Below are 26,802 nucleotides of genomic sequence, written 5' to 3'. Positions count from 1 at the left end.
TAGAGTGGCATACGTGTGGCGGCAGTAGCTTGCATCTCCCTTTCAAAGCCATCCCTTTAGCCCTGTGGAAGTATTTAAACTGTTACTTTATAAACGGAAGTGCTTACTTTGGTCATGGGAATGTGATACGCATAAACTTTATGGCTGATTGACAGAATTTTGGAGGAGTGCAAGGGGGTGAGGGCTTTCAAGAAGCGAGGCTAGGCCACTGGAAGGTTCGGCATGCAGCTGGGCGCCGAGTTTATGTGTTAATGAAATTATTGCTGGACTTCACAAAAGTTGGTTCCAAGCACCTATTGCTGCTTTCCCTTTTTTGTCTCTGTCCTTTCATGCACCATGACTTCCCCTCCCTCACTCTCCCTAAAAGAAGAGGGGGGAGCATGTAACGGGTCTTTGGCAAACTGTAAATGCCCTGGAACGTGGTTTTAGCAAGTAGTTCTCCGTGTCGTCGTGTCTGCTGTGAGCGGCCATGGGAGAGGAAGACAAGGAAGGAGAGCAAGTGGCCGTGTGGGGCGGGAAGCTCTGGCAGCAGAGCCAAAAATCTGTAGCGGGGCTGGGGTGCGTTTGGGGGGGCTCGTTTCCTTCCCTCGGACCGGTTTGCGGGGGTATAGGGCGAGCTGCCCCTGCGGCTCCAGGGTGCGGGGGTGTAGGGCGAGCTGCCCCTGCGGCTCCAGGGTGCGGGGGTGTAGGGCGAGCTGCCCCTGCGGCTCCAGGGTGCGGGGGTGTAGGGCGAGCTGCCCCTGCGGCTCCAGGGTGCGGGGGCGGCGGGTGAGCTGCGCCTCCGGCTCCGTGCCTCCCGCGCGGTGCTGGAGCGGCGATGCGAGTCGCACACGAACCACCGGCGGGGCCGCACGGCGGGCGCTGGGGCAGCCGCTCTGTGCCCCGCCGCTCCCAGGCTGTGTTTCTCCCAGCGTGCCAGAAGAGGGATCCCCAGCCCCGGCGGCGCCTCCTGCCCGCGCTCCCCGTGGGCAGCGGCGGGCCCCGGCGGCCGCCATGGCCCGGCGGCGGGGAGCAGAGCCGCGCTCCGGCGCCCCTCCAACACCGAGACCTCCCCGGGCCCCTCTACCAGGTAACGGGGCTGGGCGGGCGGGGCGGCCCGGGGCCGCGCACCCGGGAGCGGAGCGGGGCCGGCGGCGGCCGCGGGGCTCCCCGCCCGGGCCCCGGCCATCTTGTCGCGGCCTCTCGCCCCTCCTCAGGCGGCGGCGGCGGAGGCCGGGCCCCCTGCCCCGGGCTCTGTGGCGGCCCCGCACCGGGGCGCGGAGGGGCCGTGGGGCTCCCCACGCGGGTGGGGCGGCGCTGGAGATGGCAGCGCTCGGTGGGGTTTTACCGGCAGCCGGGCCTCGATGCGGCGGAGCCGGGCCCGGCCGGCCCTGCTCAGCCGGCGGCGCTCAGCCGCGGCCGGGCGGGCGGTCAGGGAGCACCGGAGACCACGCACACAGTGAAATGTATATCTTTATTGCATTAAGACAAGAGACAGCGGTCGGGGAGGGAGGGGGGAGCCAGGAGGGCTGCTGCTGAGCGGGCGCTACCTTCCAGGGGTGCCGTGCACAGCCTGCGCTTCAGCAGGGCCCCGAGCAGTTTGCCATTCCGGGCACCCCCGGCTGGAGCATTTAGCCTTTCACCGGTGTGCCATCAGCAAGCAAGCCCCTGGCTCAGGGCAGGGGAGGAGGGCGGCATCTTCTGTGCTGCAGCAGGGATCCGCTGTGCGCATCGTGCTCCTCTGCAGCGCGGCAGGTCCCCGGGCGGGCGCCCCGCAGCCCGCCGTGCTCCGGCGCGGAGCCAGGGCAGCGGCAGTGTCACAGAGCGGGGGGGAAAAGCTCGGGGATGGGCTCAAGGTCGTTCAGCTGGCTCTCAGGGGCGACAGTCCTGTGGATCAGCGTAGGGTGCCTCTTGAACCCACCAGGCCACGCCAGAGGAATTACTACAGAGGTCTCCAGGGATGGAGTGTCCAGTTTGGAGCATCCCAGTAGCCTTAACTCCTCACTGCTGACATCAAGGGACAGGCTGGTATCCAGAGGGGCTTTTATTGCTGAGATCTCCCATCCGGGTGCTGGCATCTTCCCAAGGGTTGAGACGTCACCGATGAGCTCGATGCTCTTGGAGAGCAGGCTCTCCAGTGGTTTCGGGCACTTTTCTTTCTTGCATGGCGTTGAGGTGTTCTGCGATGCCACATCCATCAGGGAGCCGGCTCTGCTGCGGTGCTCACAAGGCAAATTAGACAGGTCAAAGGCAGCCTGACTGTGGTTGGTCTTGCAGAAGCAGACGAGACTGAGGTCGGAGACACCCTGGGTCAGGCTGTGCAGGTCAGTCTTCACACAGCTGCTCAGAGACTCTGACTGCTTGATTACACAAGGGGAACTGCTTTTTGTTGTGTTGTCCAAGTCTATGAGAAACTCCCAGGTGTCCGGTTTGGAGGCACTGCTATCATCCATGTAATAACTCTGGACAGGAGAAGAATGTGTATGGCTAGAGACCCCAGCCACAAAGCCATTTTCCAGGATTTCCTTTACGGTCAGGATGCTGGTACCATGCCTCTTGGTGGACAGCATCATGCAGAATCCCACCACGGTCAGGCTTATGGAGACCAGGATGTCCCTGTTAGAATAAACAGGTTATTGTCCATCAGTGAGTTGCAAACTTACAGCAGCTGAACTGATCTGCTGCAAAATCCTGTCTCAGTCTTGCTTAGTAAAGCAGAGCTGAGCAGGATCCAGAACAGGTAGGTGGGTGGGTGTCAACCCTTTGTCTTCTGGAGCAACACAATTGCATCAAAGCCTTTTTACTGGCTAGAGGTCATCATGGACCCTCCCTAAAGCAGTATTTATTCAGCCTCAGCCTGTGTCCCACTATTAGCTTTGTACCCCATGGTATAGAGTCTCAGTAAGCCTCTCCATCTTAGCACGAGTATAAGCACTTAGTACTTAGCAGTAGTGAGATGGAGCTGGTTTTCCCCAGAGATACAGAACACTTTATCCATATTCCTTGAGTCAGAGGACCATTAACCTCAGTTAGAGTTGGGTGTCTTTGAGATGGAGGTGCTAAAACCAGGCTCTGGTTAGGATGGGAGAGGTTGAGGAGCGGCTCTCACCCTACCTTTAGCCCCACCGCAGACCTGTGGGGTCCCCCAGCCCACACAGGGCACCGGGGGAGGTCCTTGGGAACAAGCCCTCCTGGCTGCTCTCATGTCGTGTTGTACGCCCCTGCCTTCCGCTCCATGGACGGGAGCTTCCTTCATGCTCCCACTCTGCCTGGGAGGAGATTCCCACCAGCAGCTCCATGGGCAGCTGCCTTCCAGCAACCCTAGAGGGAGTGGGGCAGGTCAGGGAAGGCAGCTGCTGTGGCTTGAAGCCATTTCTTACACTAAATATGTTACAAACAGAAATAAAAAGATCCTGAATTTACTATAAAGGGGGCAGCTGTGTGGTCAGCCTAGAAAGAAAATTTTCTTTAAGAGATTAAAACACTTTAAAGATTATTTAATTAAATTAGCAGGTAAGAAATAAAGAATACATACTAAGAGGATAGACTATGAAGCACTACTCACCTTCAGCTTCTACAGAGACCCCCTCAAGATCTTGAGCCTTTGTTGCTAGTGTTGCTAATAGTGCTTTTATAATTCTGGCAATTAGCAGACTCATTTCTAATTAAGCTAATTTGGGAGAGGGCGGGGTTTTGTTTGCTTCTGTTTAAGCACAGGGGCAGTGACTGGGGGCTGTGGCTAGCTACCGAACATAAACTGAGCCCTGCAAGGGCTAGGTTGTGTTTGCAGCCTGTCACAGGCAACCCTGGAGAGCAGAGGGGGGTTTGCAGGGGCTTTGGTCCTCTGCTGTTGGAGGAGGAGGAAGGCACACGGAGCTTTCCAGCCCGGACACAACACTCGGGGAGGGTCCCCTTGCTGGGGACCCATCTCTTCAGTTTTGTGTGGTTTGCTCCAAAACGCTGGCCAGGAGCATCCACGTGCGCAGGCCGAACACGGACATTATGGATCCTGTATCGGCGCTCGCGGGTGCGCGTGCTGTGTGTACGCAGGCAGCGAGAAAACAGCGCAAGTCGAGAGCACACGTGTGCAAAGAGCTGGCACGCTTGGGGCCAGCTGTCACCGGGGTGGCTGCTCCGGCTGCTTTTCCGCTCCCGCTTCCCGTGCGTGGTGTGACAGTGCCGCCGCCCGGCAGCGGTTACGGTTTAACCTGCTTTTTCATAGCACTTTAACAAAAAAAAGTAGACTTTCTGCTGTGAGGATACGATTGCCACAGTATCTTTGTTACCGATTACGGTTCAGGTTTATTGGTTGGTAGAAGAATTTTTCATATAGTGATGGGCAGTTCAGGTCACAAGAGGAAGATTTTACTTTTTTTCAAGAAAGACAAATGTCAACAGTGGTTGGACTTGATGATCTTAAACATCTTTTTCAACCTAAATGGTTCTATGACGCAGGAAGAGCCGAGCTTTTCCGTGCTGACCGCCTCTTTTCTCTTCCAGGCTGTGCCAGACCCGTGCTCTCCTCCTGGTACCCCATAGTGCACCCCTGGCGCGGCAAAAGCAACGCGGGGAAGGTGGTTGACTTTAATTTGCCCTTCTCCCCCCCATTTTGATGGGAGGCGGCTGCCGGGGTGGTGGTGGGGGGTTGTGTGTGCGTGTGTGTGTGTGTGTGTGTGACCCTGTCCCGCGGCTGGCTGTGGCGTGCGGTGACCGCAGCGGTGTGGTGGCGGGCGCAGACCCCTCTCCGGAGCTGAGCGGCGCCGCGTCCCGAGGGGGTTCTCGGTGCACCCCAGGCCTGCCCCGCGGCGGGGACCCGGCGGGACCCTGCTGCCCGGGGCTGCCTCCTGCTGCGGCTGCTCTGGGGCTGAGGGGGTGCGGGGCGGGCGGGCGCCCTCCCGCGCGCGCCTCTTTGTGCGGGCGGGAGGCGGCAGCGCGCATGCGCGGCCCGGCCCCGCGCTGGGGGGGGCGCCGTTGGCGCGAGATAGGAAAGTGCCGCCGCCGCCGCCGCCCGGCCCCGCCATGGCGCGCCGCAGCCGCGGGTGAGTGCGGGTCCCGCCGCCGCCGCCCCCGCGCCCTCCCGCCGCGCCGGTGCGGGGGGGAGCCCCTGGGGAACCCCTGGGGGCTCCTCCCGGCCGCGCGGCCCCCCCCCCTTCCCCGATAACCCCCCCCCCCCCCCCATCCGGACGGCCGTTCCCGCTCTCCAGCGGGACGGCGGGCTGCAGGCAGGGCCGCGGCCCCGCACCCCCGGGCTGCGTGTTCCGCGGGACCTGCTCTAAAGGTTCCTCTCGGGTCGCCCAGGGAGCTGGGCGCGGGCCTGGCTTTGCCGGCTCGGGAGCAGGGGGGCGGCGGGGGGGGTCTGGGTGGGTGATGTGTGGAGCCCCGCGGGGCTGTTCTCCCAGTGCCAGCCGGCTGCCTTCTGGCTGCTCCTCGCATCCCTTCCCTTTGCTCCAGCAATCCCCGAGACTGGTGAGCTGTAAGGAGGGGAAATGGTGCCGGTCCCTAGGTGCAAAGTCCTCCTAGAGGGACAGGAGGGAGCAGAAACCGAGAGAAAGGCTCCTTCCCCTGCTCTCGGCAGCATAAAAAATGCTAGCATGCACCGGGATTCCAAAGCTGAGGGAATCTGAGGGAAACTGGGGTGTCTGAGTGAATGTCTGTGAGGTGTTGGGTCTCAGTGGTGGAAGAGAGTAGATCTGGAGCTCTGCTCTGCACAGTGTGGGTTGCTGTCTGGAGCTCTGCTCTGCGTAGTGGAGGTCGCTCCCTCTGCTGCATTTTTATCAGAGGTAGAAATTATAATCTTCATTTATTCATCTCTAGTGAGGACCAGGATGAGCTGCATTACCAGGATACTGACTCAGATGTGCCGGAGCAGCGGGATGGCAGGTGCAAAGTCAAGTGGACGCAAGAAGAGGTGAGTGAGAGCCTGGCACTTGCTGAGGGCAGGTGCTTTGGGGTAGGCCTCTGGCATGGCACCCGTGGTGCGGGTACCTCCACCCCAGTCCTCACCTGCTGGCCACGACAGCACCTTCCGCTGTCTTGCTACTGGAGAAGACCACGTGTCTGTTTTGCTGATGTGAGCGAAGCGCTTAATGAGGCTAGGAGGTTCAGGGGAGTCTGAAGTGTAGCCTGGAGAGCCAGAGCTCCAAGCACTTTAGCTTAGGTGTGAGAGCTCTGAGTGAGGCATCTGCTGCCTGCAACTCTCCTGTGAGGAAAGAGGGGTTCCAGAGGTGGGCTGAGGCCTCCAGCAAGCGGAATTGCACAGTGGAAACGTCCTCCCTTTTTTTTTCTAGCAACAGCAGGGAATGTTGAGACTATTGGGATGATGACTTAGTCATCCTGGCCGAGAGCCTGAAATTAGTTGGGATATTCTCTTCCCTCCTCCCAGTTCCTCAGTCATCTCTATTCTGTTTGAAAAACTACAAGATGTCCTGTCTCCCCCTGGGTTCTCAACTCAAAGTAAGGTGCTCTTTGTGCAGGGATCAAAGATTTGGGCTTACATTGGCCAAGGAATTATTTCATGCCTCTGCCCTGCCAGAGCACATGGGCAAGGACACCTATAGCAGGCTGTTTGTGAGCTGTGAGAGTAGGCACACCGGGGCTATAGAAGTGAAAGAAATGAAGGTTCATGAAAGAAATGCCGTAGAGCCCAGCAGCACTGACAGACAGTAGATCACTAGGCTAGTGGTGATACACTCAAACCAGTCAGCTCTCTTGGCCAGGCAAAAGCGGTGGCTGAGCTGGGGGATGGACTGTCTGGCCAGTGGTGTACTGGGGCTGGATAAGCAGGTAGCTTGGCCACAGGGTTTGAATCAGACTGTACTGGAACAGAGCTGAGCTCTTGTTTTGTACTCAGTGTATGAGCTCTCCCTAGTGCAGAGCCCAGAAGCAAACAGTCTGTTCCAGCTGAGCTCCACATACTGGAGCGCTGCTAAAGGGTGGTGTGAGCTACCTTCCTCCCCTGAATGCGTATTGCCAAAAAGTCCTTCCTGACAGTTGAAAGTAGCTTGTTCTCTTGATGCCATCAGCCCAGGGATGCCTGTGGTGTGTGTTGCCTCAGTATACGTGAAAGTCTGTGTCTTTGTTCTTTGCAGGATGAGCAGCTGAAGATGTTAGTAAGACATTATGGGCAGAATGACTGGAAGTTCCTGGCCAGTCACTTTCCTGTAAGTGACCCCTTGCCCAGTTGGGAATCATAACATTTGCATGTTGCTTCTTGTGTTCATTGCTCTCGTTCTCTGTGTCTGTGCAGCATCTTGCACAGTGGGACTCAGTTCTGTGGCTGCAGCTCCAGGCTGTGAAATGGTGCTTCTTCAGGGCAGGGAGACATCCTTCTTGTATAGAGGACTTTCAAGGGCGAGTCTGTTGAGGTGGGGTGAGAATCAAGGTTCCTGTCCATGTTTCTGTGCCCAGTGCCCTAGTCATACTATGTTTTGTCCATGTGCTTCTGCAGGTTTTCTGTGGGACAAGCTGTATGTGTGGGGACTGCTGTTGCTCTAAGGGTTTTTGGAACCTCTGGTCTAATGCATGGCTACTCTCGTTCCTTGTCCCAGAACCGCAGCGATCAGCAGTGTCAGTACCGGTGGCTGAGAGTGTTGAATCCAGATTTGGTTAAGGGCCCTTGGACCAAAGAGGAGGACCAAAAGGTAAGTCAGGGCCAGGAGGACCTGAGTGTTGGACTGTGACTGTCTGTGGAGAGGATGGAGGTGTCAGACCCTCAGGTCTTTTTGTAAACTGTGGGTGATTCTTTCCAATGGTGGATATCCACGAGGGCAGCACTCTGACCTGTTCTGAGCAGACTAATGCAGCTGTGGTCATGACAAGCAGAAGCAGGTCTGGGACTTTTTAGCTAAACCCCTCCCTTTCACACAGTACTGCTACAGGAGGGGGCCAAGGGAGAGGGCAGAAAAGGGAATTAATTCGTCAGCCTGCTGGCAGATCTCTACTTGGCATGGCCATGTGGGACCCGAGAGAAAAGAAAAGTGGCATTTCCTGTGCCACAGTAGACAGCCTAAAGTGGATGTCTGAGGTCGGCTAGGTGAATCATCATATCTGCAAACCTATTTCTCTGCTGATTCCAGAGTCAGCTGAGAGGGGCCAGCTCAGATAAAGTCATCGTCTTGATGTACTTAAGAAAAGTTGGAATGAATTCCAACCTTCACCAAGGTTTTCTGCTGCAAAATTTCCTAGTTTGTCAGATTCTCTGTAACAGTTCTGCTCCCCGATTTCTTTCCCTTTTGGTCCCATTGCAGGCTGTTATGGTACCTTTTGCCTCCCATCTGTGTTATGTCAAGCACATCCTGAGGAAGCTTTCATGATGTCCTTCCACCTTCCTACAGCAGAGCAATAGCTGCCTGCTTTCCCCTTCCCTTTGCATGTCCTGACTCTGCCAGCCTACTCAGTTACGATGCCACTGCCACCCTGGCCAGGCTAGGCTCCAGGTTTCTCCTCCTGACGATGTAGGTTGCTTTGCCCTGCAAGCACTCCAGCTCCTTGGCCTGTACCTCAGCTTGGTGTCTTTGGTCCATTTGTTTGTGCTTGATAGTCAAAAGTCTGTAGTAGGGACATTTGTTTTGAGTCAAGAGCACTGTGAGCATCACCTGTCTGTCTGCACCTTTCAGCTGAGCGCGGCTGGCAAGGGTAGAAATGCTCTTTGAGAACCCTTCAGCCTCCTTTCAAGATTTTGGTGTGCTGAACAGTGCAGGCAATAGATTGTTTTGTCCTGACTGTGCTGTGGACATATCGCAGGGGCTCAGAACAGATTCAGTGCCCAGACATTTGCATTGAGCCTCAGGCAGAAGTGACAAAGCCCTGGGTGAGGGAAAAGTGGCAAAGTGGATGGCTCTGAGGTGAATGAATATTGTTTGGTTTTGCTTTGGAGCCCTCATTGTGTGTCCTGGTGCTAGCAGGGCATGGAGTTGCAGGCCCTGGCATGTTCTTGGTGTAGCACCTTCTGTTAAAAGGGAGGCCACGCCTCTGTCCCAGTGGGCAGACCAGTGCAGAGCTTTTGGGGACTGTTGTCATGCGGCCGGGCCCTTGGTAGGAGAGAGGGCAGAGGAGCCTTGGAGCGCATGGGACCTGGCCCTTGCTCAGACATAGGCATGTGTTTCTAAACCTGGGTCCCCCTGCTCTTGGTGCACCTGCCAGTCTCCACCCCGTCTTCTGGGAGCAGTTGTCTGCATTCAGAGGTGCCATGTGGCAAAATGTCTGCGTAGAGACAGACTCTTTCAGAAATTCAGCTGGATCCCTCCAGCTTTCTCTCTTAAGGGGCCTTTCTCTGCCCATACCTGGTCCCAAGAGAGGTGAAGAGCAAAGTAAATCCTGAGGATGACTGTATTGACCTTCCCCTCCTTAATCCCGTTTCCTTATTTTCCTCCCGTTCTCTTCAAAGGTAATTGAACTTGTCAAAAAATATGGCACCAAACAATGGACCCTGATAGCCAAGCACCTGAAAGGGCGGTTAGGGAAGCAGTGCCGGGAACGCTGGCATAACCACCTGAACCCTGAGGTGAAGAAGTCCTCGTGGACAGAGGAGGAGGATCGCATCATTTTTGAGGCCCACAAGGTCCTGGGGAACCGTTGGGCGGAGATTGCCAAGCTGCTGCCTGGGAGGTAGGACCTCTTTGCTCACTGTTGCCATTGCAGCTGGGTGGCCTGTGGAGATCCACGTGCTGGGCTCACAGAACAGGGCTGGAGAGCATGTAGGAGCAGTTTGCTGTGCTTTAAGGCTGCTGTAAGTTGTGGTTTCTGTTTTCTTCTGCTTTCTCTGCAGGACCGACAATGCTGTGAAGAATCACTGGAACTCCACCATCAAGCGAAAGGTGGACACAGGAGGCTTCCTCAATGAAACTAAGGAGCCCAAGTCGGTGTACTTGCTGGTGGAGGTTGATGACAAGGAGAGCCAAAGTCAAACAAGAGCTGGGAGCCAGGTACTGCACCAGCATGTTTGGAGCAGGCAGCTGGGTTAGTCCCCTGCCCTGCCAAGGCATATCAGAGCTGTTCGTTCACCCTTCTGCTGCCTCTCATGCTGCCTTTGCCACAGCCTGGTGTCTACATAGACGGTCTGTGCCTTCCCCCAGTGTTCTCCAACAGAATGACTCTTGGGAGGTCTCTCTCTCCAGGAGCTAGACGTGTAATGTGAGCCCAAGTGTGTTATCCAGGCAGAGGACAGCAGTCTGCTAGTGCTGTTACCTTGCCAATCCCAACATTGGGTCTGTCTTGGAGACCAAAGAATTGTTTTTGGCTCTGTTGTGCTGTTGCTGGTGGGAGAAGGAGGCTGCTCCAGACAGCGTAGGGGGCATGGTGAAGAGGTGTTGTGTTCCCTTCCTCTAAAAAAGGAAGCAGGGGAAGTACACCCAATTACTCTTTCTTCAAGAGTGTAGTTTTCAAAGGTAAGCTCTTGGAAAGGAGGAAATGCAGTTAGTGCTACCTGCTCAGCCTTCATTCAGCTTCCTCCTGGGATACTGTTAAGTGAAATCTTCAGTTAAACAGTCCTGTCCTCATTACGTTACATGGACCTCTGCTCACATAGTGTATGGTATGGGACAGAGCAGTGAGGAAGGATGGGGATGTGAAACAGACTGTCCCCAGGACTTGACATGTTGTCTTGTTTTGTACTAACGACTGGACTTCCTTTGTTTGTGCAAAGACTGTCCTGCCGAACTGGCCAGTTGACATCTCTGAAATAAAGGAAGAGGATGTCAGTGATGAGGAAGTGACGGGTGTGCAGGAGTTACCCCCGGAGCTGCCAGCTGCCGACCTGGCAGAGCATAACGCTGAGGGGACCCCAGATGATGTGGTACCTGAGGATGCCTCTTCATTTGCTGCATCACCGTACAAATGGGTTGTCGAAGCTGCCAACTATTTGTACCCAACATCTGTGCCAGCCTTCAATGAAGCTCTGGACATGATTGAATCTGTAAGTAACAGACCCTTGCTCCTCCAGCTAATGTACGGAGACCGATCCCCACCCTTTTCCCTTGAGTGAACATCCTGGGTCCCCTTCCTTATCACCATGGGCATCCTGAGGAGGGCTGGGTCTTTCATTGGCTTGCGGCTTCCCACCATCTCTTTTTCCAGGGCTGGATTAGGCCTTTCCAGCTCTGCCAATGTTGCTCTGGGCTGGAAGATTCCCCTAGGTGGGTGTCCTCATGCATGGGCTCTGCTGGTGTGGGAGGCTGTAGACGCTGGCAAACCTGATCTCAAGCCCTGCTTTTTATCAGCCAGAGTGTCCCCAGCTCTCCCTTTTATAAAAGTTCAGGCCCATGCTTATGGGCTTTTCTTTCCCTCCTGTTATGGGATGGGATAGGACAGGACAGACTGGGAGTAGGCCAGGCCCACTTGTATGCGGGACAGACCCCTTCACACTGGGATCATGCCACCATTTGCTTTCAGTGGAGGTAGCTTCACTGAAACTAGTAATCTGGGCCGGTCAAGCAAGGCTGAGTTCCCCAGTGTGGTGAAGGCTTGCTGGGGTGAGAGGCTGGCTAGAATCAACAGAGCGCTTTGCTGCTGTCAGAGGGAAATGTCTCTGCAGCCCCCAGCCTGCCAGAGGAGCTAATGAGCTGATTATCTGTGAAGAATCCACTTTGCATGAGTATAGGAGGATAGTGAGTCTGTGCCCAAGGTTTAATGGCTCATCTGTGGGTTCTTAGGCACCTGCCTGTATGGTACTTTGGGTATTGGTGGGGTTGAGCTGCGAAGCAGCCAATCTCTAAACTGGTCTGGTTATTTTTAACCTGCTTCCTGCAGCGAACGATACAACAGAGCCCTGTGTCCAGCTGTATCGGTGTACCCAAGACTGTGGTTTGGTGTTGGGTGACAGTCACTTCATTCAGCCCCTGTCCCCAGCTGCTTTTTTTGTCTCCTCTCTGTGGGGGTGCAGCTGTTTGTGCAGCTGTGCTGTGAACTGAACTGGGAAACCAACCTTGCATAAATAGAAAAATCTGCCCTACGCAGGAGCAGTAGCTTTCAGCTGGGTCAGTTCCCTGGTCTGGTCCTCAGCTGTGCTGGCAGCAGAGGGGAGGAGGGCTTGAGCTCTCCTCTAGCCAGGCTCCTTGCAAAAGCTGGTGCAGTCTCACACCCACTTATTTCACCTCCCAGTTCATCTCTGCATCTGCACCAGTTGGCTGCTCAGCTTTCCTTCCTGGGCTGCTTCTGATGGTTTCCCTTGTGTGCAGGATCCAGATGGGTGGTGTGATCTGACCCAGTTTGACCTGCCTGAGGAACCCTCTGCCGGCAGCAGCAGTAGCAGCAACAGCCCGATGAGGCAAACCCCCAGCAAGCCAACGGCATCCCTGCCCAATGTGACTGAGTACCGCCTGGATGGCCACACCATCTCTGACCTGAGCAAGAGCAGCAAGGGGGAGCTCATCCCCATCTCTCCACACGCAGAGGTGAGCTTTGGCACGCCACCCTCTGTGCTGAAGAGGCAGAAGAAGAGGAAGATCTCCCTCTCCCCTGTCACAGAGAATGCCACCAGCACCAGCCTTTCCTTCCTTGACTCCTGCAACAGCATGACACCCAAGAGCACCCCTGTCAAGACACTGCCCTTTTCTCCATCTCAGGTACGGAGCAATGGCAGAGCCCAGTCTGTGCTCCTCTGCTTGGGCTTGGTCGTGAGCTAATAAGCATGTTAGTGCTCTATCTGCTTGCCTTAATGCCATGTATTCCCATCAGCTTTGCCAGATTTGTGTTTTTCCTCCCTTGAATGAGGTGGTGATAGTGCACAAAGTGGGTCTCTGCTGAAACAAGGCACAGAGCTGGGTTCTGGTATGGCTTGTCTTCAGTGCTGCCCTTCCTGTGGGAGCAGCAGCCCATGTCTGCCTTCAGGAGTGCTTGCGTTGGTGAAGCCCATCTGCCCTGTGTGATGGGCAGGGCACATGCCCTGTGTGAGGAAAGAGCACCACTGTGCTGATCTATGTGCCTGCCCTCCCCACGATTGCTCGAGAGCACGGTGCTTCTGTCCTCACAGCATTGCTACCCCAGCTGTGGGTAGCAGTGTGGCAACAGTGAAACGTGGCTTTCCCTTTTCGTTTCCAGTTAAGTCACGCAGGCAGGTTCGGCAGTACACGTCTCGTGCAGATCTCTAAGTTGCTGTGCTTAAGAAAATGCTCCTGGGCTTGTCATCTTCCCAAAAGGGTCTCAGGATCTTTCAGCCTTTGTCATGACTCCTGCAGTGTCCACGCGTGTGCACACATGGTTTCCAACACACATCATCTTGGAGCACTACGGTGTTCAAACCCACTGGTGTCTCGTATGTTGATGTGGTGGAGTTCTGTCTATACAGTAGAATAAAGGCTGCTGCGTTGTTGCATTCTCCAGCACAGTTTCCACAGCTGCTCTGTTCAGATGCTGTTTACCTGTGCCTTCCAGGCCTTCATTTCTGCTGTTCTTGCAGCCCTGGGTGACACATGGGAAAGCACTGCAGGACAGTTTGACACCCAAAGGCCAGCAATAAGTGGGAGGTCAGAGCAGGCCCTAAAATGTACAGCTCTGCAGAATGTGAAAGGCTGGAAGGCCGGGAGTGAATCTAAGAAGGCAAATGGCATGTCCTGGCTCTCGGGCTGAGCTTTAGCCATCAGTGACCATAACACACACAGCTTTTCTCTCCTCATAGGCTGTTGGGTGCAAGCCTTGTTCCTTATGGGAGTGAAGTTGTCACTTAGTAGCCTCATTGCCATGAAGCAAAATCCTAGCAGAGATGGGATGGTTTGTCCTTTTCCCACAATTTAGGCTGAAGACAGCTCAATACAAAATCTGCTACTTTGTACACTTTTCTGTTACATGGACTTCCCTCACATTGGCCAATCTGAGGTCAGAATAGACCTTTGGTGGGCTGGCATTAGCTCTCTTTCACTGTTCTGCTTGGCCTTATCTGGACCAGTGCCAGCCAAGACTTCCCTCCCAGCCTGTTGCTGCTTATAGGCTCATAGACTCATCCCTTATGGGAACTGAATAATCTTTATGGGTATGAGGCACCTTCTGGCAACTTTCACGTGTGTGTCCCTGTACAGGACTGTATGAGCCTGTAAGAGTCATCTTGGTTTATACTGGGACATATCCCAGTTGAACTGCTCATATGGGAGGATTTCCCTTACTTCCCCAATATTTAGGAAAAAGTAATGACTTGTGGTACTATGCTGGGATGCTTGAGACTGAGTGTCTTCTCTTTCTTTCTTTCCTGTGCTGTGCAGTTCTTAAACTTTTGGACCAAACAGGACACACTAGAACTGGAGAACCCGTCTCTGACCTCCACGCCTGTGTGCAGTCAGAAGGTGATTGTCACCACCCCTCTGCACAGGGATAAGACCCCTCTGCTCCAGAAGAACTCGGCGTAAGTCCTTTCTTCCTCTTTATCCCACATCCCCACCTGAGCACTGTCCTTTTCCACACAGGAGCCTGGTACAATTCAAAAACACCTCCCCCAGTAGTTTTACTGGCACTACTGAGAGAGGGGCAGGGCAGGCTGGGGATTTCCTTAAATCAGTGTTTTCCCTCCAACAACAGTTCCTCTCTGAGCTGCAGGGAACAAGTGTCCCATCTGACTGGGGCTGCAGCCAAGTAACCACTGTTGTGCTCAGCTGCTCGGTGGCCTGTTGCCTTCTGTGCATGTCTTTGGGAAATGTTGCTGTGCTGTGAGCCCTGTGCCAGCAGGGAGGGGATCTGATTTCCTCAACAAGAGCTGTTCAGATCCATGCCTCTAGCTCTGCACCCTCTGCTTTGCCTGACCCGAGGGTGATGACAACCCAAGGCACTGTACCAGGCAGGTGAGAAGGGGTGATCTGCACAGGGAGTGTTTTGCTGGAGAACTGAAGCAGCATAGTATTTGGGGGTGCTGGCTGTGGTAGCAAAACCACTCTTGTTGGCATGGTCCAGAGCAGCTCCCCTGTCCAGGCGAGCTGGCTTGGCTGCTCAAAGTGCATTTGCACCCAGCACTTTGAGTCCAGCTGTGACTGTCACAAGCCCAGGCTGGGCCTGAGCAGATCTGCCAGCAGAAGCATTGCAGAGTAGAGCTGGCCTGCAGAGCTGCATGTTACCTGTGTCAGGGTGCTGTACTGCTTTCTGATAAGGGTGCTTGGTAGCTGGCAGGGTGAAGCAGCATAGCTGGCATGTCTGAAGGGTATTTTCCCCATTAAAAGTTCCTCCATGCCTGTTCTCCCGGCTCACACCCCAGTAACAGTCCAGCCAGGCAGGTGGCCTCTGTTACTGCCACGTGAGACTGCAGGTGGCTTCTGTAAAGAGGGCTTGGAAGGATGGAAGTTACTTTGTGTGTTACTGCATGTCTGATCCTTCGTCTTTCCCACTCTCTGCTACCAGGTTTGTCACACCAGACCAGAAGTATGTGGTGGACAACACGCCTCACACCCCCACACCTTTCAAAAATGCCCTGGAGAAGTATGGACCAATTAGACCTCTGGTAAGTGTTGGGCAGGTCTGCTGCTTGCTGGTGGCAGAAACAAAATGGATGCAAACGGGACACGGAGTAGGTTGCAGCAGAGCTGTGAGCCAACTGTTATCTGTTCCATAACAAAGTGCAGTTTGGTAGTGCCAGGCTGAGATGGGAGGGATGAAGGGGACTTTGTCATGGTGAATATGTCATGGTAAGTAGCCACAGGACTTCCAGCTCCTCTATAAAACAGGTAAAAACACCATAACCTGCCCTTGAATCAGGCTGCAGTGCTTGGCTACTGATGACCTTGAGGAAAAGCAAGGGAATGATCTACCTAGGCATCCCTGAGGAACTGGTTCTCTTAATGCAGGTGGTGTGGGGATGGCAGTTTCTAATATCCCAGGCCTTCTGTGCATACTGGTCTCTTGACAGCAAGTTTGGGGTTCAGCTGATAAGTCTTTCTCATGCCTGGAGATCCTGTAAATCTGTCACGCTTGCAAAAATCTTGTAATATCTTTCCTAGCTGGGAAGTAAATAAGTAGTCTTTTGTGTTTGTCTTCCCACTTTTGTGGGCTCCCCTGACCCCATTACCCCATGGGCGAAATACTTGTGAGTCTGCCCAGAATACAGATTGGGATTATCTTGTGCTCTCTCTCTGCCTTTTCACACCAGCCTCAGACTCCTCACCTGGAAGAAGACTTGAAAGAAGTGCTCCGAAGTGAAGCTGGCATTGAACTTATCATAGAGGATGATGTGAAGCCTGAGAAACAGAAGAGGAAACAAGGGGTGAGCTGATTTTGCATACAGTACCTGCTGCTGATCTGCCCGGTGCTACTGAGCGGTGTTTTGGCTGGTTTTGTTCATCCTACTGTTGATGCCAAAAAGATTTTTGGCCTGTGGCTGCTGTCTTCTAATCAGCAAGATGTGCCTGAGATTAAAGTCTGCTTAAAATACTGCCAGCTGTGTCCTGGATTGTGCTGAACTCAGGGTATGCTGGGAGATGCCATGTCCCTAACCTACAGGAGAGACTCATGGCACCCGTGGAGCACCTGTGGCAAGTTGGGTTCCCAGGAGGCTCCCAGGGTGGTATGCAAAGTCTATTGCCTCAGTTGCCTGGTGGACATCCTTTCCTTCTGAAAGGGGCTTCCTCTTCTAAATCGGCTCTTGGTGCTGGGAGAGCACTGGAAGCTGCTGTGCCCTGTAGTGGGGAAGGCTGCTGCACACCTTCTTCCTGAGGTGCTGGTGCAACGTGGCCCGGGGTGGTGTGGGCTTGGTGCACGCCCTGGGCCCTTAGGATGGCAGTTCACTGTGCTGATTCATGCTGATGCTTGTTTTCCTATGTCCCCCAGTTGCGCAGGAGTCCTATCAAGAAGGTCCGGAAGTCTCTGGCCCTGGATATTGTGGATGAAGATATGACACAAAATATGCCTGCCCATCCCAAGACTGTCTGTTTCAAAAGAGCCCAGGTGGGGTGTACTGTGCTCAGAGCAGGGGCAGAGCTGGTTTCTGTTCCAAAGAAACCCTCTGCAAAGCAGTGGTGGGAGCTTTGCTACTTGCAGCTGCCTTTGAAGAGTACGTGTGAACGTGGATGAAGGGCTGGATTTGTTAGCTGGCCTTTTGGCCAGGCCATGTATCATCACTGTTAGGGCAAAATGACTTGTTTCTTTATACTTGATTTTCTTTTTTTTCCCCTTTGCAGCCTATGAATTTCCTGTCGAGGTCCTTGAACCTATCCTCCTCAAGCAGGAAGAATGACAGTGGTTTGCTCAACAGAGCCTTCGTGCAAGTGCAGCCAGAGAAAATGTCCTACAGGAAAATGCCGAGCCATTTCAGACCACCAGCACCTGTAAGCCCTGCAGCCACTGCCCTTCCCATCAGGAGGCTAGCTGGCGGTAGTGCAGCCCTTGGGAGGAGGAGCAAGGGGACAAAGCTCTGCGCACTCCTGCGTAGGCATCCGTGTGCTGTCAGGGCTGTCTTTGCAGTCAGGTTTGGTGTTGCCAAGCCAGTAGTGTCACACTACATCTTTCTCCCGTCTCTTTGCAAACCTGCCCTTCTGCTGAGGGTCAAAGCCCTGTGGCTGATCAGAGCTGTGGCCTGCTTGTTTGGCCCCGGATTTCCCCATGGGAATCTACTTCCTGACTCAATCCATCAGGGAATTTAGAGGATTGACCCTGCAGCGAAGTAACTTTGCTTCTTCCAACAAGCACTCCTTGAGTGGGCAACAGTAGGGTCATCAGTTTTTGCTTCTCTGTGCATAGCAAGTCTGAAGTGCCTTGTGAAGGCTAAACAAAAAGGTACTTCCCACCTCTGATCTTTAGGGTGATTCTAGGTTGTGATGAAGGCTCTGTGCTGTAGGCAGCATAGGCTGGCTTTATCCTGCAGTTTACATGAACCCGTGGCAGTACGGAGCTCCAGCTGACAGCATACTACCTCTGTAGCTTGTGCTGAGGTTGGTGGTGTTACAGCTACTCTGTTCCTCAGCTCCACACTGTGAAGCACATCTGGGTTGTGCGGGAGTCACAGTAGCCTACAAGTGCTCTCTGGGGCATAAATGGTTTCTTGTGCTTTCCTTAAAAATCTTCACCGTTTGGTATGTTTGCAGGCAGAGTGCACCCGTAGAGGGGTTGTCTCTGCTTTGTTAGGCAGTGTGGCTTAGAGAAGGGGATTTGGACCATGATTTTGCAGATATTTGCTTGGGAGCTTTCTGGTATCTGTCCTCATTAGAGCTACATGCTGTCCTTGGCCAGGGGTGAAACTGCAACTGGAGGCTAGTGGAGGGGTATTTTCAGATCCCAGGAAGTGCCCAGGTACAGTGTTGTCTTTACTGAGCAGCCTTGGCTCAGTCTTCACAAAACACTGCAGCAAGGAGGGTTGCATCTGTCCCTGGATTAGAGCTGTCTGTTGTGAAAGTTCTTTCTGACAAATAAATACTCCTCACCTAGAGTAATTCCTTCCCCTTCTCAAAATAAACCCTCCTTAAACACTTCCATTTCTCCTCCTGTCCTAGGCAGGGTCGTATTGCTCTGAGACCTAATAAGTCTATATAAATAAAGCTTTGGGAGTGACTTGAAGGTGACAGTAAGGCAGCTTGCATGGTGACAGAGCACAGGTGTGCTGTGAAATCCTATTGCCCAGAGACAGCAGAGCTGTCTGTGGTGTTGCTGGGCTCTCGGGATTTATTATGCTGGACTGGTGATGCTAACAGTGGCAGTTAGTTAGTAAGGAAGCTCACCTAGATGTGGGCTGAACCTAGATCAGCCCCAAAGCCACACTGTGGCTGCATGGGGTGTTGTCACTGTAAGCAAACACTGAAGCTTGAGCTCTGGTTCTTTGCAGTGCATATAAACGGGTATTTCCAGTTCAGGGCATTGTGTATTTCTTGGCTGCATTTATCAGAGGATTCGCAGGGGTTTTCCTGGAGTGTAAAAACACCTCATGGCGGGACCCTTTCTGCACACAGTGACTTTCAGCTCTTCCTGTGTGCTGCAGGGCCCTGCTGAAACTCCATGCACCAAATTGCTGTTAAGTATGGTACTTTCATCCTCTGGGATCTCTTTAGCACGAGGAGCCTTAGTGGGTTTGTGCTTTGGGTTTTTTGTCTCATATCAAGTAAGGGAAAGACCTGAAAGGGCATGTGGGCCATCCTGAAATGGAGCGCTCACCAGTGGAGCTGCTGAATGTGACCCACCTTTGCTAGAAGCGACCTTCTCGGCTATGATGAGTAACTGGTGGTGTGCAAGTTCCTCCTCGTAGCAAGCTGGGTGCTCCTAAGTCTGAAGTTTTATTTCCCTTAGGTAGCACATAGTTGTTAGCTTTATTTATTTTTCAGTCTTTTAAAACAGTATGTCGACATCGTGTTTGTCCTCTCCCTGAACTGTGGTGTACTCACGCTTTCTTTCCCTCTCTAGATGACCAGGGCTTGGAAAGCGGTGGCCTGTGGTGGAACCAGAGACCAACTCTTCATGCAGGAGAAAGCTCGACAGTTTTTGGGCACGTTGAAACAGAGTCACACATCAAGGACCTTAATCTTATCATGAAGGATTGTTCTGCTTTATTTTAATTTCTTTTTGTATGAGGGGAGGGGGAAACCACAGGGAAAAAAAGTTCCCTGCCAGGCCTTAGTCTGTGTGGGTGGATTTTGTTTTCTGTCTGTTCCCAGGTAGATCTATATTGTAATAAACTGGGCTAACTGCTGGCTAATGTGTGGAATGCAAGTTTTGGGCTCACTATGGAAAGCCAAACAAGGGAGAGTTGGAGAGCTAACAGCAAGACCTCTCTCTGCAAGACCTGGGTTCTGCGAAAGTAGAAGCACGCAGCCATATTTCACCTTGGAGTAGCATGTGCAGTGGCTGCTGGAGACTGGCCTCACAGCCTGACTGGATATCGTGCCGGCTGCTCTGGTGCCTTGGGAATGGCTTTTGCGAAGGTTCCTGCATGTCTTGTGTCTCCCCTTCTGGCTTTTCTTGCGAGGTGGAGTGGTTCCCCTTCGCTCTAGGAGGAGGGAGGGTGTTGTGCTCTTGTGGGAGACGTGCTTTGGGGTGACCTGTGCTGGGAGCCAGCCCCTTGCTCCCTGCGGGGCTGTTCTTGTACTGCTGTGCTGCAGGAGGGGAGCAGTGGGTGCCTCTCCCCAGGGCTGTGCTCCCTCTTCAAATAAACGATGGTGCTAACATCACCCTGTCACTTGGACTCTCACTCTGCCTGGGGCCTCACAACACTCGGGGGGTGGCGAGATGCAGCAAAGCACTGGTTTTCCCGTGGCTTCTTGTCTTTCCTGGCAAGTTGCTGAGTTCCTGTTAGCCTCTCAGCACGGGGGAGAAGGGACGGTTTCCCCCTCCCCTCTTAGTAGTTTCATCAGCTGTTAAATTATTTTGGCTACTTTATGGGAAGGTGGCACAGTGTGCGTGAGCTCAGCGTGGCTGGGATCTGCAAAGCTGTGGGAGTGGATGGAGGCTGCAGAGAGCGGTGGGCTGGGGAAGAGTGCCAGCAGCGTGTGACGTAGCAGAGCCTCTTCTGTCCTTCCTTCAGAGGCCAAAGCTGCATCCACGTAGCTGTTCCAGTGCCATAACAGTAGTATGGTGTCCTGTTTTGACATAGCCAAGGATGAAATGTGGTGATTGTAGCAGTGTGTTGTTAACTCTTGCAATTGGAAAGGTGCTGGAAAAACTGAAGTTGGTCTAACTCACCAGTTAGACCAGCACATGAACAGCTCTTCAGATGAGCTGTGTTCGGGGCTGTGCTGTGACGTGCTGTCCTCTGCAAGCCACCAAAGCTGTTGTGCCAGACCTGCCTCTGGCTGGGGGTGGCAGCACAAGATGTGGGGAGGTGGTCTCTTCACCCCTCTGCCTCTTAACGGGGTCACTGCCCCCAGTTCCTTTGCAGGGTGGAAACACAGAGCAGGGCTGTATAAATCTCATTTCAGATTGTGGCTTACATTAGAAATAAGAGTAAAAAAAATCCTTACTGACAAACTTGTTAATAAAACCTTGGAGCCTGGGAAATGAGGGAGTTTTAGAAGCCCAGCTCATTTTTCGTTTGTACAAGCTCAGGGCCAAAGTAAATCCATGAAGTAATTTTTATTTCTATTTATCAGTGCTGCAATGTTTGCTTTGGAAAGATGGCTGGGGCCACTTGTCTGAACGCCTGGCTTTAGCTGCTTCCATTCTGTTGTTATTTTAAGAGAAATCGTCATAAAACCATCCTTCTCTGCTGGGGATTTAGCTCGCTCGGCCATTTCTGCACTGGGTGACTTTATAAAACCAAGCCCAGAATTGCATTTCCTTCCTGGAGCTGACGTGAGCTGGGACTCCTGAGCAGGCAGGGTCTGCCGGAGAATAAATTGGTGCGTGAGCCCGGCACATAGGCTTGGGAGCTGCCCCTAAATTCAAGGATTATGAGGCTGAGAAGTATTAACTGCTGCTCTGATGCCGTAAATCCAAATAGTGCTGGGTGTCCTGCATTGCAGAGTGCTTATTAAGAAAGATTGAGGGGCAGAAAAATACCAAGGAAAATGAGCAAGACCTGGCATGGTTAATGAGTAAAAAGACAATTAACTTTTAATTGGAAAATGGAGCTCCTTCTGGTGTGGATGTTACCGGCCTGGCTTGGCTGTCCTGGGGCTCAGGAATAGGTGTTGCTCTGCAGGTGGGGAGAGAAGGCCCCTTTGCTTTGTTTTCTGTTAATTCAGATGCTCTACTTTATTTCCATTAAAACCTTGTAGAGGTTGAACTTCCCACTGGGAACTTCCCTCTGGCTGTGGAGTCCCTGCGCCCAGCTGGGCTGGAGCTGGAGAGCCTGGGAGGGGGTTTTGCTGGAGACTCCTCTGAGCTGGGGGCTCCGTGTCCCTGCTGTGCCCCAGCTGTCCCTTTGATCCCTCTACTTTAACCCAGCCCTCTCAGGATGCACAACCCTCATTCACAAGAAGAAACCTGGAAATGTAATATAGCTTTGAACAAAAGAGTCCCAGGAGCCGTGGTGCCCCTGCCGTGCGGGAGAGGGATCCTATCCTGTGGCTCAGCTCTCTGGAAAGCTGCAGAAACCCTGGGTTGCTGCTTTATTTTAAACTTTGTATTTGCTTCTGGTATTTTGCATTGCTCAGCAGAGCAGATGACCCCTTGTTTGAATCCAGACATGGTAAAATGATAGATTTTGAGCAGGGATGAGAGGGGATTAGCAGAGGTGGAGCTCCTGGGGTCACAGCAGTGCCCAGACTGCAAGCAGGATGTTGCTTCCAGCTGGGAAAAGCCCTGAAAAAGCAAAAATATCGGGGTAAGGGAAAAAAGTGAGGACACCCAGGGTCTTTTATTGGCCAGCTTACTTCTGGATGGAGCTGGGTGATGCCTGGGTGGGCAGCAATTGGGCAGAGTAGTGCTGAGCCCAGGAAGCTCCGCAGCCAGCAGCGCTGCTGCGTGTCCCTCAAAGGGCCCTCTGCTGCTGGGCTTGTTCCTGCTGGCTGGAGGGATTTCACAGCCTTTTTATCTTGTTTTCACAGCTAATTCTGCTAAAGTGCTGTGCAAACAGCAGGTTGCTCATAGGGGGCTTTTTGGCAAGGCACCGTGGGGAGAGTTGTCCCTGCATGTAGCCGTGGAGGGATGCAACCAGTGAATAAACTATTTTTTTCCTATTTTGGGCATTTCCTATAACTAAAGGAAATAAAAGAGAAAGGCAACTGAAGCGATGCACCCTGTTCCCAGCTCACCCATGAAATCAGCCCTGGTAAAGCGAGTGCTTTGCCTGCTCCCAGGAAGAGGCTTTCTGTCTGTGCAGCTGCACTGGCCCGGGTGGCACCGCCGAGCACCACAGCTGCGGCAGGGGAAACCGCAGGCCTGGGGTGTAATTACTGGCGCAACCCAAACTTGCCCCCGCTGACCTTGCTAACGCACAGTACTTAGTGACTAGTGCGATGGCATAGAGCAAAATGAATTGCAGAGCATGAAATGGTGAATAATTGCCTAGCGGTGATCTGGAGGTTTGAGTCTGAGCATAACCTGTTTCTGGCTGATGTCTCCATGAAGCACAGCGAGGCTGGGGCGTGCACAGAGGTGTCTGGTGGGGTTCTCCTCCCGGAGCAGCGATGTGATCCTGTGCTACAGCAGGGCTGTTGGCTCTACCGGGAGCGTCTTGGCCCCCAACACTTCTAAACACTCCTCTTCATGAGCCGTGTCTGGTCCGCAGAGGGTGCACAGGCGTGCTGCTCCATCCCTGCTCTCCGGCCTTCCTGCATGGGACAGCGGGGTTTACCTGGGCTGTTCGTCCGCTGGGGTTGCGGGTGTGCTGCGTTGGGGCCAAAAAAAGTTTAATTTCCCACTGGTGGCTGAATTTGAGCTGGACAGCCCTTGGCGATGTTTCATAGGCTTTATCACAGCTCAGTGCAGGAAGGGGAAGGCTGCTTTAGACCCTGCGTTGGACCCTGCGATGGGGACAAGGGGGTGCCGAGGTCAGGGTGGATGGCTGGGGCTTCTGCTTCACCCAAAAATGCTTTGACCCTGGGTATTACTCAGAGCAGCAAAGTGACTCCTGTCCTGCCTTTGCTTATCGTATTTATTGAGCAGTTGCTAAGCGATAACCTTGTAAAATTTCCCATGTGCTTTTTTTGACTCTAACCTGTGGGTTTAGAGGTTTAGGAAATTAAAAGGACAATTTTAGCCTGGTAGATACATGCTGAGGATTAGCTGAGCAGCTCCTGGATTTTGCGAGAGATGGAGACCATTCCTATTAAGAGGTGGCTGCAGCTGCACAGGAAACTAATTATGCTTTGGAAACATCAGGGTTTTCTCCCCTTATTTCTTCAGCAAGGAAAGTGCAATTCGTCATGTCTGCTAGTACAGAATAATAGATTAAACTATGGTATGAGGTCAGGGAAAACAGTTTGCTGTGGAAAACGGAGAATTCAGAGTGATGAAATGAGTGCTTCCATGTGGAAAATGTTAGAAAGGAGAAGTTTCAGAGGGTTAAAAGCCCTGCTGTGCAAAGACTCAGCAGAACTGCCCAGGGGACAAGCGCAGGCTCACCTGCCCTTGCCACAGGCAGCATCCAGCTTGTACGTGCATAGCTGGCAGCGATCAAAGCTGTCACCTGGATCATACGTGACCTAGTAACATAACCGCTCTTGAAAGGCAAATTTAATACTATGTAGGGGTTTTTATTTGTAAATGTATTAGTTATTTTTATTTTTTTTAAAATACTAGACAGATGTTGTAGGAATGCAATTTCTATTTCTTTTCCTAATTCCCCTTGGGATTTTCGTTTGGTTTTGGAAATCTTACCCAAAGCTTTGGCTTCGAGTGAGGCAGCCAGCCCAGAGGGACATCTTGCAATCACTGTTGTACAGTGACGACTTTTAAGTTGTGAATTTTTTTTTTTCTTTCTTCTGTGCAAATGCGCTGTGTCCTGTCCTGAGTTCGGCCAGGGGCACGGAGCTGCCGAAAGCGCCCGCGTCTGCCTATTGGGGAAGGGAGAGCCCAGCGCCTGGCTGTGCTTCGGGCAAAGAAGCATCTTTCTTTGGACAAGGAGATGCTCCAGCGCATTGTGCTAGTGTTCACCACCACCCTGCAGGTGAGCGAAGCCACCTCCCTTCCCGCTGCTCCCCTCCTCATTGCATTCAAGCTCCAGCTGCCCCAAAGTCTGGTGCATAAAACTCTGCTTTTTCCGTGCTGTGGTTGCAAAGCTGTCACAGCACCGGTGCTGGCGTGAGTGGCTGGGCACGGTGCTGCCAAGGGGCTCCGTCCGGGGAGACTGCTGGTCTAAAAACTCTGCTATCAAATTAGAATCTGCAGCCCTGTAAAAATAAAACCTGTTATCTGTAATTGTGCAGCAGGTAACAGGTGCCAAAATTGGTGTCGGATCTGCCCAAAAGACTAGATAAGGGGGGAAAAAACCCAGTAATAATTTTAGATTCAATTCTGCTGATGTACCTGTCTATTCCTAGGGTTAGTGTAAATCAAGGTTTGAATTAAGCCAAACAGCCCCAGTTAATGTCTAAATCTGCCATTTCTCAGGCCCTGCAGAAGCAGACAAACACAAAATCGATATTTGCTCTAACTGTTGCTACATTTTCTTTACAGATTAATTTCTGCCTAATAATCCCAGCAGCCACGGCTCTCCAGAGCCCCCCCTGCCACGGGGCCGTATCCTGCCCTGCGGCTCCCTCCCGGCTGGTGCTCCTGGGCTGCCGAGGCAGAGGGAAGGTGTGAAAAGCCTGCCTTACCCTCAGCACCCGGGCTGCTGGGCTGCAGCTTGAATCCCTCCTGCAAAACCAACCCTGCTCTGTGTTCAGGGGAGCACACAGCATCCTTCCCTTGCAAGGAAGAAAATAATTTTTTCCCCTCTCTTGATGTCAAGAATCTTTTTTTAGAAGGCGGTGATAAGTACCATGCTGTGGAAATGCAGGCAGATTAATACCCAGAGTTACACGCCGGACCCACGTTGAGCCAGGAGATCATTTTGTCCCTTAATATTTCTGGTCTGAAGGCTTATTCTCGGCTCCTGCCACTAAGGGGGAGTGTTGCCACGCTGCAGAGCCGGCCCTGGGACGGGACCCTTCCCTCCTCGCAGCTGCTTCTGCCTCTGGGAGGGTGGGAAAGGCAGACGCGAAGGGCTTGCCGCAGCATCACCCGGGGAGGGCAAATACCCTCTTGTTTGACATCAAAGCGGGGAGTGACTCAAAGTTCAGACCCGATTTGGACAATAAGGGCAAGTACCATCCTTCCCCTGCAACCAGATGGGTTTGACAACACAGACCCAGAGAGACTGGTTGACCCACGGAGCCCTGTGAGGCCCAAGGAGGACGGGTGCTGATGAAAAGCTGGGAGAGTGTGGTGAGGATACAGGTGGGTGGATGAACACTTGGCAGCCTGGTGAAACGGGCTTTCCTGCCACGGGAATGAGTGGATCAAGAAGAGAAGAAATGCTCCAAAGTCTGTTGTGGAAGTGGTCCCTCCCCACCTGGAGAAGAGAGGAAAAAATGGGACTTAGTGACTTGTTAGGTTAGGACCGTTCAGGATCTCAGCTTTTGGGCACTTTCATATGGTCTGATGCTCATGTCATAGCTTACATGCGCAAGTTGACCTCAAGGTTATTCCCCTGCCCTGTGAGATACAATAGGTACATGTGTGTAATTCAACCCTTTCCCTTGGTAGGACCCCAGTCCCTTTGCCTATGAAATGCAGATAATCCTGTTCATCTAACATTTTTACCTTTCTGTGCAAAGATTATTGGGATCTACAGGTGCTAAACACACTTGTTTATGGCTTGCTGGGGTTAGAGTTGTGAGTTTACTTTAAAAATGCATTTCATTTTAAGTTTCTTATTTCATTTCAAATGTCACCCTTTTCTTCCAGGGCCACCCAGGCATCTTTTTCACAGAACTGGAATGAGTTGCAAAAGAGGTGAAGATCATTCATGGGAACCTTGAAAGAATTGTCTGAGCTCTATGAAATGAAGATTAAAAATAAAACAGGTAGGTGAAGTACAAGCTCCAGCACAAACATCTTATAAATACTTGTCCATGAAACTTAGAGCTCTTCCCACTGCACTGGGTGGTCTGCGCGGGAAGGAGCTGCGTCTCCCAAGCAGGTAAATGGGAGCAGAGCCTGAGGGCAGGAAAACAGCAGGTTAGAAAATCTACCAGCTCTTTGTGACACACATTTCTGCTGCTTCATCCCTGTGAAACTGGACAGGTGTGCTCTGCCATGGGTTATTCCAAATCTGACATGTGTGAGCAGTGGCACTGGCAGACACCTCCAGCTCCTGGGGAAGGCAAGGCGAGGAGGAGGAGGGAGAAAGAGCTGTAATCCCGTGCTGCCTTCAAGCACAGCCTTTCTGGCGCTTTCGATGCTAGTGTAAAAAGAAGGGCCGTGATGAGCGCTGCTGCCCCGTGTGAATGAGAGACCTCAGCAGTGGTTGGGTTTCTGTGTCGGGCAGCAGTTGGCCCAGGGCTGCTG

At 53.0% G+C, this 26,802-nt stretch overlaps 2 protein-coding genes across 4 annotated transcripts; one reads left to right on the top strand and one right to left on the bottom strand.

Annotated features, from left to right (window-relative positions):
* Window positions 1-955: 955 nt before the first annotated feature.
* MYBL2 (MYB proto-oncogene like 2) lies at window positions 956-19,559 on the top strand. Of its 3 annotated transcripts, XM_075108593.1 has the most exons (15): window positions 956-1,069; window positions 4,480-4,553; window positions 5,794-5,887; window positions 7,068-7,139; window positions 7,527-7,619; window positions 9,365-9,585; window positions 9,746-9,902; window positions 10,622-10,891; window positions 12,153-12,539; window positions 14,169-14,308; window positions 15,292-15,391; window positions 16,037-16,150; window positions 16,714-16,830; window positions 17,064-17,210; window positions 19,273-19,559. In XM_075108593.1, the coding sequence occupies exons 4-15, from the start codon at window positions 7,083-7,085 to the stop codon at window positions 19,399-19,401; spliced, it is 1,932 nt and encodes a 643-aa protein (XP_074964694.1). In that variant the 5' UTR covers window positions 956-1,069; window positions 4,480-4,553; window positions 5,794-5,887; window positions 7,068-7,082; the 3' UTR covers window positions 19,402-19,559. The 3 variants fall into 3 exon arrangements, with proteins under 3 accessions (XP_074964694.1, XP_074964695.1, XP_074964693.1); XM_075108594.1 differs by lacking the exon at window positions 4,480-4,553 and having other exon boundaries at window positions 962-1,069; XM_075108592.1 differs by lacking the exons at window positions 956-1,069; window positions 4,480-4,553 and adding an exon at window positions 4,943-5,018.
* Window positions 1,334-3,367, bottom strand: LOC142064060 (uncharacterized). The gene has a single exon (XM_075108595.1). It carries the CDS (start codon window positions 2,550-2,552, stop codon window positions 1,797-1,799), a length of 756 nt encoding a protein of 251 aa, XP_074964696.1. The 5' UTR covers window positions 2,553-3,367; the 3' UTR covers window positions 1,334-1,796.
* Window positions 19,560-26,802: the final 7,243 nt, after the last annotated feature.

The sequence above is a fragment of the Phalacrocorax aristotelis genome, chromosome 13 (assembly GCF_949628215.1).
Source record: "Phalacrocorax aristotelis chromosome 13, bGulAri2.1, whole genome shotgun sequence".
NCBI classification, from domain to species: Eukaryota; Metazoa; Chordata; class Aves; order Suliformes; family Phalacrocoracidae; genus Phalacrocorax; species Phalacrocorax aristotelis.
Note: the sequence above shows the minus strand (reverse complement) of the source record. Positions and strands in the feature narration are given on the sequence as shown.